Source organism: Urocitellus parryii, chromosome 1, assembly GCF_045843805.1.
Source record: "Urocitellus parryii isolate mUroPar1 chromosome 1, mUroPar1.hap1, whole genome shotgun sequence".
Lineage (NCBI taxonomy): Eukaryota > Metazoa > Chordata > Mammalia > Rodentia > Sciuridae > Urocitellus > Urocitellus parryii.
Window position 1 is genome coordinate 16,468,250 of NC_135531.1, and position 15,663 is coordinate 16,483,912.

Genomic DNA, 15,663 nt, shown 5'->3' on the forward strand with positions numbered 1-15,663 from the left:
CTGAATCCATTCTATTTGAGAACTTTCCATTTGGTAAAATGTTATATAAGCGCATTGATTAATAATGACCCTTTTCAAATAAATGCTGCTGTAGACTTATTCTCATCCTTGTTCTTCACTTTGACATTACAAAAATGGCCACTTAGGAGCTGACCCTGACTATAATCAGACGGTGGTCACACTGCCGTCAAAGTCAGGTGACCTCCTCCATTCACATAAATGCACTTCAATTTCTGATGAGTTTAGACAGACCCTCATGAATTATTTTCATTTCTAATATGACAAGTCATTATATCACTTCCATTCAGCTTGTTAAAAATAAATACTGAAATGCCCCCTTGAAGGAAATATGTGATAAACTGTCCTAATAATCCTAATAGTCAACATGGCATGTATTTCAGGAATTTTTTTCACTCTTGATGGAACTTTCATTTGGCCTCAACCTTTCATTCTTACTCACCCACACAAATTTGCATCCTTTCTTAACCAAGACCTCTATTCTTCAGTACTGCAAGTGTTTTTCCTAAAAACTTTTTTTTTAATTTGACAATTCTACCATGACAACACATTTGTTTCCATACAGATCTGTAATGTCAATTTGGCTCCAAACACATCACATCATGCATTGCCAGCCTGCAGCACCCTTGTTATTTTAGAATTCATTCTGCTGAAAGCTCAGAAATCACTGTAGTGTGTTTGTAATTCATGTTTATTTTTAGTTTTATAACTTTCATTAGAAATCACAAATCTATCTTCACCCAGCTTACACTTGTGTTCTGTCAAAAAAAAATGTTCATGCCTAGAGGGCTTCAATGAGCATGTTTTGAAAATAATTGAAGGCACTGTTCCTGAGAAGGTATGATAGCATTAGAATATGTTCATCCGTATCCCTCCTGTAAGATTAAAAAAGTTCTATGAGTGTTTGATTCAAGTCACCAAACAATAGCAGATGAATCTTTCTCTAAAGATAGAAATTATAAAATGAGTGTATTAAACCATAGCCCCAAAAACAAGATAAAGAGAGAAAAATTCAGGAGAAAAAATAATTGCAGAAGAAGAGATCTAGCATTTGCTAAATCCTGACTAGATTCTAGGCACTCCATGCAATCATACAAAGCAGGTATTGCATCATTAAAAGTAGGTTGTGTTACCATCCCCATTTTCAAGATGGTAAAATTGAGCAAACAAATAAGTAGAGGCAAGTTGTGATTTCAGGGTTCTTTAATTCCCAAACTATTGATCTATCCAGCCTTGTGTGCACATGTTGAATGAGAGTTGATCTGCTCCAAGTGATCCATTGTATTAATGCTCCAAATTCTTTAGCATTTCCTGTAAACACCTTTTACCATCTTATAATTTTATAAAGTCCTCTGTGGAGAGATGCTACAGTCTGGCTGGGCACAGAATCACGAGCCACTCAAGCAGGAACAAAACTTTATTTTTGAAAATGCCGCCAATACCCCGTACGCGTCTGGGAAGCAAGCTGGTCCACACACGTGGTCGGTTCTACTGGAACCGGAACCGGGGACCAGGACCTCCCCCGGAATTCCCTCCTACTGTCCTTCCCCAACCAATGGAAACTCTCCAGGATTCCGTAGCAGGCCAAGGTGAACAGCAGGAGTCCAATATCCATATGAATGTAAATCTTAACATAATCATATCATCTCAATGGCTAGCTGGCGTCATCTTACAACCCAAAGTGCCATGCATCATATTACTTGGCTGTGGCTCCTAGCATCTTCCCCCTTCTGTTTAATTAAGCAACAGGCAATGTGGCTAGGGACCGTGCCTGTTAGGTATGTCCAATTCAACATATGGTTCTTACCCGTCATCAGAAAACTGACCTCTAGGCATCAGCCTCCTGTCTTAGGTTGATACCACTGCAACTGAATCATACCCGTCACTGACTACCGGTCCAGTATATAGCCATACCTGTGGATAGGCCTATGCACCAGTGGGGGGGTGAGGTTCTTTGCCTCATCTCTGTTGGCCCCCAAATGTGGCCTTGGTGCTGGTGGGAGTGTGAGGTTCTTTGCCTCACCTCAGTTGGCCCCCAAAATTAGACCATCACTAGTAGATGGGAGGAGGATACAGAAATTCCACGACATCAAGTCAATTGACGGCTCCTTAGGAAAAATTGTAACACTGGTGACACATCAGCTAAGATACGCCAGCACTACCATAATTCGCTGTATCAACAAATAGAGCATAATGCATACAAGTGATACATAGTCCAGGCAAGTTTTGTAAGCAGTTCAAAGTGGAGGAATCTATCAATATGTCCATTTCCTCCCAAAATAAATCGACTCAGTGATTGAGCATTACTTGTTGAGTTATTATTCATTGATGCATCAGTTTATATAGTTTGTTGTGATAATTATTGAAGAAGTTGTAGTTTGGTTTTATCTTTGTCTTCACCGGCAGTGGGATGAAAATAGGGATATTGACAATGATGTTAAGAAAAAAAAAAAAGTAACATTTCAACAGGTATTAAGAAAACAATTTTTAGAACAATTTACATTATCCTGAACAGAATTATTAAATATAATGAAAAGGAAAGATGAAAGTAAACAAACAGATCTGTTAACCTGCTTATTTGTACAAATATTAAAACAGTCTTCAACAGCTGTTTACCCAAATTAAATTAAACCATTAAAATCATGTGAATAATAAAAAAAATTTGGATCCATATATTTATGAGCGCTCCTCATATATGATATATGGACATACGCACATACAGACATACAACACAAAACAGAAGTGTGCACACATAACATACAACACATAAGACAATAGTAAAGGCCTTGTAGATTTACCTAGGTGAAATCTCCATTGCAATGTTTTAAAACTCCATAGTCAAAAAATAAAACTGATCAGAAAAACATTAATCTAGGTCTGTATGAGCTCAAAAATAAAATGGGACTTTATGATGTGGGAAAAAGCAATAATAAAATAGATATTGAAAAAAAGCATCCTGGTTAATCACTGTTGCAGATGTAAGAATAGCCAAGCTGGAGTCCTGGATATCAGCTGTTATGGATTTGAGTCAAATCATCTTCTTTTTGGTCTGTAGAAATTGTTTTGGTTAACCTCTCTGGAATCCAAATCGGCTGCTGTTCCTCCTGTGGAAAAACACAGACAGAGCCCAGACTCCAGACTATCACTGGGTCAGGACCTTTCCATTGTCCTGTTAGAATATCTTTCCAAAGTACCTTAGGCTTATGTACATTTTTTGGATACAAATGTCTTTCCGCAGCACTAAGCCCTGATGAATCCAAATTTTAAAAGTTTAGAGTAAAAAGGGTTATTTTAAGTTTATCTTTGGGGGATATATACCCCTTTCCAATTCCGTCTTTTTGCTTTAATAAGTACATTTTAATAGTTTGATGAGCTCTTTCAACTATGCCTTGTCCTTGTGGATTGTATGGAATTCCTGTTATGTGAGTAATACCAAATGATGAGCAAAATTGTTTAAAAGAGGTAGAAGTATAGCCAGGACCATTATCTGTTTTTAACTGTTTTGGAACGCCCACAGTGGCAAAATTTTGTAAGCAATGAGCTATAACATCTTTAGTTTTTTCTCCAGCATGGAGGGAGCCCATCAAAAATCCAGAAGAAGTATCAACTGTAACATGCAAATATTTTAATTTTCCAAATTCTGGCAAGTGTGTGACATCCATCTGCCAAATATGGTTAGGTATCAGTCCTCTAGGATTGACTCCAAGATTAACTTGTGGTAAAAATGTCACACAATTTTGACATTGTTTTATTATATGTCTGGCTTGTTCTTTAGTTATTTTTAAACGCTTTTGTAAAGTATTAGCATTGACATGGAACCTTTGATGAAAATTTATAGCTTCTTCTATTGTGGAGAAAATATGTATGTCATGTGTAGATTTATCTGCTAGTTCATTGCCCAAACTAAGGGCTCCAGGCAATCCTGTATGTGCCCTGATATGTCCTACAAAGAATGGATCTTTTCTGTCCCAGATTAGACTTTGTATAGCGGAAAACAAAGAGAAAACAGTAGAAGAAGGTGAAATCCTACCAGCATCTTCAAGGGATACTATAGCATTAACTACATACTGACTATCAGAAAATAAATTAAATACAGAATCTTTAAACATCATAAAAGCTGTAATACTGCATTAAGCTCTACCTTTTGAGCTGATTGTTTGGGTACTAAAAATGTAAAAGTTTGATCAGGAATAACTACTGCTGCTGTACCATTGTTTGACCCATCAGTGAATATATTTGGAGCATTCATGATAGGTGTTTTTCTTGTCATTTTTGGAAAAACTACAAGATGCTTAGACCAAAAAGACAACAAGGGATTAGATGGTAAGTGATTATCAAATGAAACACTAGATTTACACATGATTATTGCCCAAGTATTTAACTCATTAGCTAACTCATCAATTTGATCCATAGTATATGGAGTAATAATTTTATTGGGAGAAATCCCAAACACTCCCTTTGCTGCTCTTATTCCTTTGAGTATTAATTGTCCTACAGCCTCAGGATATCTGGTAAGAATAGTGTTAGGAGAATAAGATAAATGTATCCACAATAATGGACCTTCTTGCCAAAATACTCCTGTAGGAATATTTTTTGTTGGTAGTACAATAAATAATAAAGGCAAACTTATATCAATTCTATCCAAATGCATATTTTCCATATATGTTTCAATGATTTTTAATGCTTTTCTTGCTTCAGGCGTTAACATGCAGGGTGAATTTGGATCTGATGGACCTTTTAGAATATAAAATAAAGGTCCCAACTCTCCTGTTGGTATGCCTAGATAAGGCCTTACCCAATTTATGTCTCCCAATAACTTTTGAAAGTCATTAAGTGATTTGAGTTGATCTACTCATATTTGAATTTTTGGTGGACGGACCATGGTTGAGGATAATAGAACTCCTAAATAATTAATTGGAAGATTTAATTGTACTTTATCTATTGCTATCTCTAGATTATAATTTTTTAATAAATTTGTAAGTGTGGCATAACATTCTAACAATGTGTTTTTATCTTTATGTGCCAATAACACATCATCCATATAGTGAAATATTTGTAGTTCAGGATTTTGATTTCTAAGTGGCTGGATTGCTTTATTAACATAAATTTGACACATAGTTGGACTATTAGCCATCCCTTGAGGGAGTACTTTCCATTCATATCTCTGATCAGGACCTTCATGATTTAGTGCAGGGATAGTAAATGCAAAATGTGGACTATCCTCGGGATGAATTGGAATTGAAAAGAAACAATCTTTCGTATCTATAGCTAAAACATACAAGATTTTTGGTAAAGCAGACAATTGGGGAATCCCTGATTGAGCAGGTCCCATAATAACCATCTCATTATTAATGGCTCTTAAATCTTGTAATAATCTCCATTTACCAGATTTCTTTTTAATGACAAAAATGGGAGTATTATGGGGAGATATGGAAAGTTGTATATGTCCTTCCACTAATTGTTGTTTGACCAGGTCATGGGCTACTTGTATCTTTTCTTTAGTCAGGGGCCACTGAGGAACCCACACTGGTCTTTCTGATTTCCAAGTAATTTTGATTGTCTCAGTGGCCCTTTCTGAAAACCCAATCCATGATTATTTATGTCTTGATCTATTTGAATTGGTGCTGTCATACCTTGTTCTTGTTCTCTTAATCTTTTTTCTTCCTAAAGCCTTGTCTAGCCCTAGTAGTGGGAGCATTAGGATTGATGTTATTTGTTAATGTCAATCCTAATTGATCTAGGACATCTCGTCCCCATAAATTTACGGGAAGATGATCCAATACATAGGGCTGTATAGTTCCTTCACCTCCTTCAGGATCCCTCCAATCTAATACCATAGCACTTCTATGGGGATTTGTTGCCACTCCTAGGCCTCGAAGCGTTTGAGTGGCTTGTTGTAATGGCCAATGTTTTGGCCATTCTTGACGAGATATGATGCTGAGGTCAGCACCTGTGTCCAGTAGCCCATTAAAGTCATGTCCTTGAATATTTAATTTTAGCATGGGGCGAGAATCTAAATTTAAAGACAGCATAGCCCAATCTACACCTGTGGAGCCTAATCCCTTGGAACCTCTTTCTACATTACAACTGGAAAATTTATCATGCAGGCTGGGTATTATTAATAACTGTGCTATTCTATCTCCTGATGAAATTACTGATATACCTCTTGGAGAACTAGCTATAATTTTTATTTCACCCTCATAATCGGGATCAATTACCCCAGGACCTATCATAAGTCCTTTTAGTGTAGAAGAACTGTGTCCCAACAATAAGCCTACTGTTCCTTTGGGAAGAGGTCCTTTTACTCCTGTGGGAATGATTTGAACTCCCATCTCTGGAGTTAGTACTGCTCTGGCAGAGGTGCAGATGTCCAACCCTGTGCTCCCTATAGTTTGTCTGATGAGGGATTTAATGGATAATGCGTCCTGGGCACTACCTTGATGGTGCTGCTGGGTTCCTCCATTGCCCCGTATATTTGTGGTTTTGGGCCCTGGGGCATTGGGCCCTCCAGTCCGTTTTTGTCAATGGAGCCTGATGCCTTTCTCCACGATATCGTGGGTAAACACTTGGTCTTTGTCCGTTTTTTGATAACGGAATACCCTCTATGGTGGTTTGAGCATGGCATTTATTAGCCCAATGTCTCCCTCTATGGCATTGTGGGCAAATACCCGGTATTCTATTCCTTTGATACCTAGCTTTGTTAAACCCTCCTCCTATGGGGCAACTCCTTTTAAAATGTCCTGTTTGATTACAATTATAGCATGTTTTTGGCCTGGCATCTAAAGCCTGTTGTACTGCTGCTAAGACTTGCCCTTGTTCATTAATGTCTCTACATAATTTAATATGTGTGTTTAAATCTTCATGTCTCCATGGTCTAATGACCTCTCTGCAGCAACGATTTGCTTGGTCATAAGCCAGTTGTTTTATAAATGGCATTGCCTGTTCTGTATTTCCAAATATTCTAGAAGCTGTCTGAATAAGCCTATCTACAAATTCAGCATAAGGTTCATTAGTTCCTTGTATTACCTTAGATAATTGACCTTGTAAATCTCCATGCCCCTGTAAAGTTTTCCATGCCCTAACTGCATCTACAGCAATTTGTGCATCTACGCCAGGATCATATTCAATTTGTTGTCTTTGACCCTCATAAGGTCCCTTTCCTAATAACATATCTAGATTTCTTTGAGGGTAACCGGCTGCTGCATTTTGCCTAGCTGTCTCCATGCAAAATTCCTCATTGGCAACCTTCCATAACAAATATTGTCCTCCATTCAGCACAGATCGACACATGTTAGCCCAATCTGCTGGTGTCATGTCCAAGTTGGTAATAGAGTCGACCATACTTATGGTAAAGGGTGCTTGTGGACCATAGGTTGTTACAGCCTCCTTTAATTGCTTTACTGTTTTGAAATCTAAAGCATGGTGAATTCGTTGCCCTCCTGCCTGCTCAAGTACAGGGCATGCTAATCTTTGGGGTCCTGCCTCAGGATTCCGTCCATCAACTACGGGAGTTGAGGGCCGCTCAGCTGCAGATGGAGCTGTTGGTTGAATTACGCCCTCTGGTGATAGAACAGAGTTAGTAGCAGCCTCCCCATCTGATGGCTGTTTTTCTTCTAAGCTTGCTTTCTTCAAATCTTCCTCTGTCTGACTAGCTCGAGAGACCTTCTCTTTTGCTTGACCTAACATGTTTTCTACCATAGTCTGGACCTCTAACAATTTACTTAACAGTCTTTCGGTTTGTTTTTTACTAGATTCTAATCTACTATAAAGATAAGGCAACCCAATAAGATAGCATAAAACAAAGCCAAAATAGAATGAAACAAAAACGGAGCAGAGAATGGTTGTATCAATTTTCTCTTTCTCAGGGCAGAATAACTTCAAACCTTGAGCCAACCATTTTTCCCAGTTGGCCTGAGAAAATTCTAGGGCTAGGGAGCTTGAAATAAAAACAAAATAAATCAAAACAAGAACACATTGTTTTTTGAAACGGTCACCCATTCTGTCGCCTTCCCTCAGGGGTGAGCAATTTTACTCACCTCTAAGCTTCAGGAGTTCCCAGTCCAGGCCACCAATTGCTGCAGTCTGCTGGGCACAGAATCACGAGCCACTCAAGCAGGAACAAAACTTTATTTTTGAAAATGCCGCCAATACCCCATACGCGTCCGGGAAGCAAGCCGGTCCACACACACGGTCGGTTCTACTGGAACCGGGGACCAGGACCTCCCCCGGAATTCCCTCCTACTGTCCTTCCCCAACCAATGGGAACTCTCCAGGATTCCGTAGCAGACCAAGGTGAACAGCAGGAGTCCAATATCCATATGAATGTAAATCTTAACATAATCATATCATCTCAATGGCTAGCTGATGTCACCTTACAACCCAAAGTGCCATGCATCATATTACTTGGCTGTGGCTCCTAGCAGAGAGTAAACTCCCATCCTAATTCTAGTCTGAGCCATGTGACTTGCTTTGGCCAATGGATGCAAACATGTTGAAAACAGGGATTTGGCCTTTTCCAGCTCCATCAGCACCATTAGTCATCTTCCCTGATCCACAGGGAAGAATAAGAAACATACCAAGAAATCCACCCAGCCTGGATCTGGCTACTGCAGCAAGTTAAGACATAGCAAAGGTAGCCAAGACCACCAGCACCACCAAGCCAAACCCACCTAGTTCGGTCGCCTCTGTCAATCCACAAATCTGTGAAAATAAATGTTATTGTGTCAGTCCAATGAGTTTGTAGATGAATTGTTACACAATTATTTCACAATTTTGTGGCAATAACTAATATACATACTCAACATGGCAGAAGGAATTAGTACTTTTTTTTTAATTCTTCAGGTTTAAAACCCTACAAAAGTCTGAGAATTGCTTTCATGCAAAATGAAGGAAAAATTTTCACACAATCAAAATATTCCCTAAGAGTTCTTGAGATATTGAAATGTCAGCTGTAATAAAAGGGGATGTGTAAAAATTTCAACTTCTGAAAACCACTCTTAAAACACATCTGATGTAAAAAGTTTAACTTGCCTTTGTATTTTATTCTTACAGTTTGACAAGGAGTCTCTCCCCCGAGGAATTTACTCAGTTCTTATTCATATAAGATCAGGAATGATAATCTGAGAATAAGCAGATGGGCTGTAAGTACATCTTCCTGGGTTTGGCCAATATTACTGCTGTACTAGCACTAAGGGCATTGCTTCTATTTCACATAATCTTTGGTATCCACTGTTCACGTCTTAGAATATCCCTTCTGGCTATATATCAAATTTTTACCTGTGCTTTGGGACTTAACTCCAATTTTATCTCTTTAATAAAGTTTGCTACAAACTATTCTATCTTAATGCCTTGACACTAGCCTAAAATACTCTACCCCATGGTTCTCCCTTAGCCATTTGTCTATGATTATAGCTCCTTGGTACTTTTCAGTTGAAATGTGAGATGTGTATGTGCTTTCTGACCTACCTGCTATGCTACAGGTCACAAACTGGATGGCCTTCAGAAGCCAGGATATAATGAGGAGTGAAGAGAGCTGTCAAAAGGCAATCTTGGGTGATAAAAGTTCTAGCAAATTGAAACAACTCCCCTGATTAAAGGCAGAAAGCTAAAATCGGGTCCACCTGACCTTTGCTCATAGGATCAGAATTGATGAGTCTTTCAATTTAAAAAATATATATATTTTTAATCATAGATGGACACAATCTCTTTATTTTATTTTTTTTAATGTGGTGCTGAGAATCAAACTCAGTGCCTCACACGTGCTAGGCAAGCGCTCTACCACTGAGCTACAAATCCCAGCCGCAAAGTCTTTAAAGAGATTTGAGAATCCACGTTTATGTAAAATTTACCAATTTTATTCAAAAATCCTGTTTTAAAATATTGTTGTGGTATACTTCATTGTTGTTCTGAATTTTTCTTGTCCCTGTAGTAGAATTGCACATCCACTCATTTGTGGCAGAGTACAGCTTCTTAGTCTACTAAGGGCTTGTCTATGTGTTGTGTTCTATGTCTTGTCAGAGCTTTAAATGTTAACTGTTTTATGTACATACATGAATACACCACAGTGAATCTCGCCATTATGTGCATCCACAAGACACCAATTTTTAAAAAATTTATCATAAACTAGCAGAAAAAAATCAGTAGAGTAGAAGGATGGGAACAGGGAGAAGGATTCTTTTTAAAAAATTATAATAAACTAGCAGAAAAAATGAGTAGAGTAGAAGGATGGGAACAGCGGAAGGGAGGGAGGAAGGGGAAAGGGAAGTACTGGGAACTAAGTTATACTCCATGCTTTTATAATTATGTCAAAATGAATTCTATTGTCATGTATAACTAAATGGAAAAAAAAAAAATCTCATGTATAACTAAATGGAAAAAAAAAAGGAGAAGAAGAATCTCTACTCAAAAAAAAAAAAAATGCCTCTGGTAACCTCCAATCCCAAAATTAGAAATTTGTGGAGTATTCCTGAACACTGTTTGGACAGAAGAATCACCCCAGATGGCCTGCAAACATATGAGCACGAAAACTAAATGTTTGTTATAAGCCACCAAGATTTCTGGGGTTTTATATCCCAGGACAACATGATTTGCTGGGCCAGACTACTGAAGGACATCCTGTTTGTAAGAGGGCACTAGAATAATGTTGGCTGTGCCAGCATTCCTTATCTCAGGATGCTGCATTCCCAACACATTCTTCACTTTTCCTTGGGAACTACAGGCAAAAAAATGGGAAGAACTGGATTGGTCAAAGGACAGTGGAGAACAGACTTGCATGAAGGGCATTCACAGTGAGTGCATTTTAATTTAATTTCCCTGTTCCTATCATTGTAATACTGAACAATTCAACCATCTCAGTAAAAAAAAATAAAAAAATAAAAAGTAAAAAGTAAATTAAAAATAAACTGGTTTTTGACTCAATAATAACTGTATTTTATGTCAGATATCTTTTTCAAAAAAATAGGAGACTCTTGCCCAGAGTTATTGCAGGCAGGTCATCCTAAGAAGGATGATTAATTATCACTAGAATAGCTTCAGTTTATGGACACTATTCCATACATAAACCCTACAAAATTAGCACCCTTGAAGGAACTTTTGAAAATGCTCCTCTTCACCACAGTTAACTCTGTTGAGCATTCTGAGACAAACAGGAATAATCGCATTTAACAGCAAGTTGACAATAATTCAAAGCTGTTTGTCAAGGTATGGATCCAGCCTAGGTGTCCATCAACATGAGTGGAGTTATATTCAGCCATAAAAAGTGAAATTATGTCATTTGCAAAAAAAAAGGGGGGGTAGAATTTAAGGGCATTGTATGTAATGAAATAAGCCAAAGTCAGAAAGTCAAGTGTTATGTGTTTTTTTTTTCTTATATGTGGAAGCTAAAGAGAAAAAAAAAAAAAAGTGGCGGGTGCGGGAATCTCATGAAATTAGAAGGAAGATCAGTAGAGTAGAGGAAGAAGAAGGTCGAGGGGGAGGGAAGAGGAAAGGAAAAGGGGAATTCCTGGGAAAATAAACTGATAAATTATGCTCATGTAGGAATGCATCACAATGAATTCCCATTTTGTATAATTATAAAGCAGCAGTAAAAATTAATTTAAAAAAACTAAGTTGGATTCAATCCTAAACTCAGACAATTAAAAATGTTATGCATAAAGAAGTTTATTTCTCTCTCTAGAGGTTTTGTTTTATGTCCTGGTTGGTGCATAAATTCGAAAATTTGAATCTTCTATCATATTTTCAACCATTTCTCAGCAATGGTCAGGAATAAATCACTACCATCTCCATATTCCAGTCCTCAGGAATGTGCTGGAAAGCAAAGATCAGGTTCCTTTCTTTCTGAAGATATGACCCAGAATCTGTACACAGAACTGCTACTCACATCCTCCTGGCCAGAGGGTTGACTCCTTGGTGGTAAAGAAGACTTAGTGGAAAATATAGTTTTTATGCAAATGTTGCTGCCCTGCTCACCCTCCAATTTCTATAGAAGGAGAGGCTATGTAATTAACATGAAGACCATTCACAGTCTCTGTAACATGCATATAAAGAGGAAACATTTTGACAAGTTTTGAAGCATCAATTCTGCTTTGGTCAGAGTATGTGATTTCATAAGTAAATCTTGTCTCTATGTATTCTTTTATAAAAATATTAATAAACTACTTTCCCTCCTTACTTCCACCAAATAGATATTTTAAAAAGATAAAGATAAATTTAAAACAGGACCATAATTTTAGTCCAACTGAAATGGCCAGAAGATCTAATCTAATCTAGTCTTTTTCTTTCTTACCAATAGATTGACATTGGGAAAATTTAACTTGAAATAAAAAGGTGTAAATTTCACAAATTATACTCATCCAGGTGAACTGTACTTATTCATGGAGTGGTTCTGGGTTATCTATTTACTGAAGGACAGCCATAGTCAAAGCATTTTGCAAGCATAAGGAATTCAAATACATAGTAAACCATGCTTGGCCCCGATCTTCATGGCTTTAATCACACAACCACAAAACAGAAACATGGTTACAAATGCAAGCTCGTGCCCTGAAGTTATTATGCCCATTGCCTGAGAGCCACCAGGAGATGGGGACAGGAAGACACATAGCTATGAGAGAACACAAGCTTTCTCTTTTGTACTCAAGAACCCACTGCAGTTCTCTGTGTGTCTTTTGTGCTGTGAGGGGAGATGCCCAAAGATCAAACCATCTGGAAAGGTAACACATTAACTTCTGGCCTCTTAGGAGTGAGGTATCAACAATAGTAATTAACTTTTATTTTCTACCAAGAAAATAAGTATGATATATGTAAAACAGAAAACAGTTCAGGGTTGCATTTGTCCCAAATCATACTCTCTGCTTGTCCCATAGAAGTCTGATTGGGTTGCCAACATAAGAATCATCTTCATTAAAATCATCCCAATAGTCAGTACACTGTAGAAATTGATGAAGATGCTGGGAAAGTACCATTGTTGTTCCAGAATGCTGGCTCTAAATAAAAAGGAGCAAGTTTTCTGTTGCAGCAGCGTGAGGCACAAACTAAAGTAGTATCTCTGTATTATATATTAGCCAGGATTTTTTTTTCTAGATAACTAGTTCGAGCGTCTCTGGTTGTACAATAATATTTTTAAGTTTTGTTATGATTTTGTGTCTCATTCTTACAATGTCCTGTTCAATGGCACCTGCCTCTTGCACTGGTCAACCCTTTCTGCTCTGTTTTCTCTTCCAAGACACCCATGGACTCCAGGGTGACATTAGGTCATCTCTCATCTTGGCCATTAAGCCCACAGAAGTACCCTGCTCCAGCCATCCTCCTCAGTGTGCAACAAAATAATAAATTTAAACACCCAATAATTTCATCTTCTAATATACATTGAATACTTGCCGACTTCAATAAGAAAAAATGGAAGGGAAGGAATTATTCCTCAAGTCAGGAAAATTTGGACAAGCTGTCAGCCCTGGGAGAGCTTTGGTCTGCTCAACAGTAAATGTAGTTTAAAATGACCGAGCTTTACCATGTGGGTTTTGATGAGAAGAAGTACATGAAAAAGTGTTGGAGAGGAGAACATACACTAAATAAGCCAAAAGCATGAGGATCAGGATTTGCCTGAATACAATGGATGGGGATGTTTAAAAGGCACCGAGAAACTTGCTGTCCTCATGGCTTCAGTGTTCCCCAAATCTCAACATCATCCAGCTCATCTTACCTAAAACTTACACTTACCATTGTTCCTTTAGATTGGGATGTATGTCCCCAAAGTCTCCATGAAAAACGGATCTAGTGTTAGTAACAACTAGACCTAGAAGGTCGACACAGAAAGTAGTTTGATTATTGATGGGATAGGATACAGCATGGGCAAATTTGGACTGAGCTGAGAAAAATCAAGTTGGGCTGAACTGCTGTGTGTTTGGTAGGACACAAGGACAGACATCAGATTAGTCCCAAAAGGGAATTTCACTTCAAGTACTATACAGAGAATTCTGCTTAACCACTTGACTCAAATCTAGACCACAAGGACCCAGCCTGATGGTGATGATCAATCAGCTCTCTCTCAATGTACCTTTTATCACATCCTCTGTAAGTTTTGTTTTCCTCCTTTGGGACATGTGAACAGAAACATGTTATAGGTGTGTAGGAGGGTTAGACATCAAAATAATGAAATGAGCAAAAGACAGTGTCTGAAATACAGTGTGCACCCAATAAGTGAATTCCATGGAAGTTTATCATATACAGTTTTGATTAGGGATGCAAAAGGAAGAGATGTCAGCATTTAATTCTGCCCCTGGTAGGATCTTTCCACTCTTCTTTGGGAACTCCAGAGCCTAGACATTTCATGTAGTTTCTGTAATCAAAGGCAAATACAAAACAGAAGCAAGGGATCCTAAGAATTTAGGGAGGGGGTGTCAAAAATCAGAAGGCAATGAAGCATTCAAGCATGGAAGAACACAGACCTTCAGGGCTGTGCTTGATGGAAGGACTCAGATAAAGCAGACTGCATGCTGCAGAAGATTCACTGACAACAAGTGAAAAGAGATAAAACAGGATGTCTCAACCAGGAATTGCTCCCAACCTCTCCATGAATGAGAATTACTTAAGAAAGAAGAGTTAAAAGAAGCAAGATTAAGCAAGGCAGATGAGACTAGAAAGCATGCACCTAGCTCTGTTGATGGAGATCAAAGCTTCCATCAGATTTAATTTGCACTTCGGTGTACTGAGAGAAATCAAAGCTGTAGTCCTAAAACTATCCTTAATTCTTGGGAGACACACAAAACAAATACTAGAGAGAAAGAAAATGTTCTGATTTTCAAAAGGGAGGAGGAAATTTAATGCTAAATAACAGTAATTTAATACAACAGAAAATGGAGAACTGGTAAATATAAGTTTAGTAAACACTTAGAAAAGAAAGATGTGATGACAGAGAGTCTAAACCTCCCTCTGAACCGCACCCCCCCACACAAGCATCCTTTATTGACACAGTTCTTACACTCATCAGGAGTACCATAAACAGCATGATTTTACTTCAATGAGCACTTGACAAAAACTCTCACAACACCGAAGTTGAGAGAATTATATGATAGATATGAACAGGAAGGAAATTTTGTAGAATAATTGTATATCAATTCTCAAATAGGTGGTTCATCAATGTCACCTTGAAGGAATAATCTAGGGCTCAACTTTAGATTGCAGTTCCTGCTTGATTTTCCTTGCTTCTGTCTGTCCCGTCTCAAGGGCTCATTTCCCAAACTCTCCCTATATGTACCCTCAAACCAGCCAAACTTTCCCAAGCTAATCTTGATGGAACAGAACATACATCAAAAAAAAAAAAAAATGCTAATTGCTGGAGTTCAGTACTCTAGCCACAATTCCTTGATGGGGCAGGGAGGGGGGATTATTTTACTGACTCTCCCATCCACCAGGGTCTTCAAAGCCAGTTAGAATGAGGATCTAATGAGCCAGACTGGATTACAGTGGCCCAGGTGTGAGCCGACCCTGCGTTGATCCATTGGCTGTGGTCCCGCCCCTTCCCTTCTAGTAGCTAGTTTGCCCTCTGGGCTGGTGTTGAGGGAGGCCCACCATTGCCCACCGGGTTGCTCTGGGACCGGCTCTGCTCCTTCCACACTGGCTCCTCCTCCCAATTGACAGGGCTTTTATTTC

At 38.3% G+C, this 15,663-nt stretch overlaps 1 protein-coding gene across 1 annotated transcript in view; it reads left to right on the forward strand.

The window, feature by feature from the left end:
• Window positions 1–1,447: 1,447 nt before the first annotated feature.
• The window catches only part of Mroh2b (maestro heat like repeat family member 2B), a 98,146-nt gene continuing 83,930 nt past the window's right edge, over window positions 1,448–15,663 (forward strand). Inside the window, exon 1 of the mRNA XM_026410232.2 lies at window positions 1,448–1,607. Within this exon, the coding sequence (XP_026266017.2) occupies window positions 1,448–1,607 (160 nt within the window). The remainder of the gene's footprint in view (window positions 1,608–15,663) is intronic.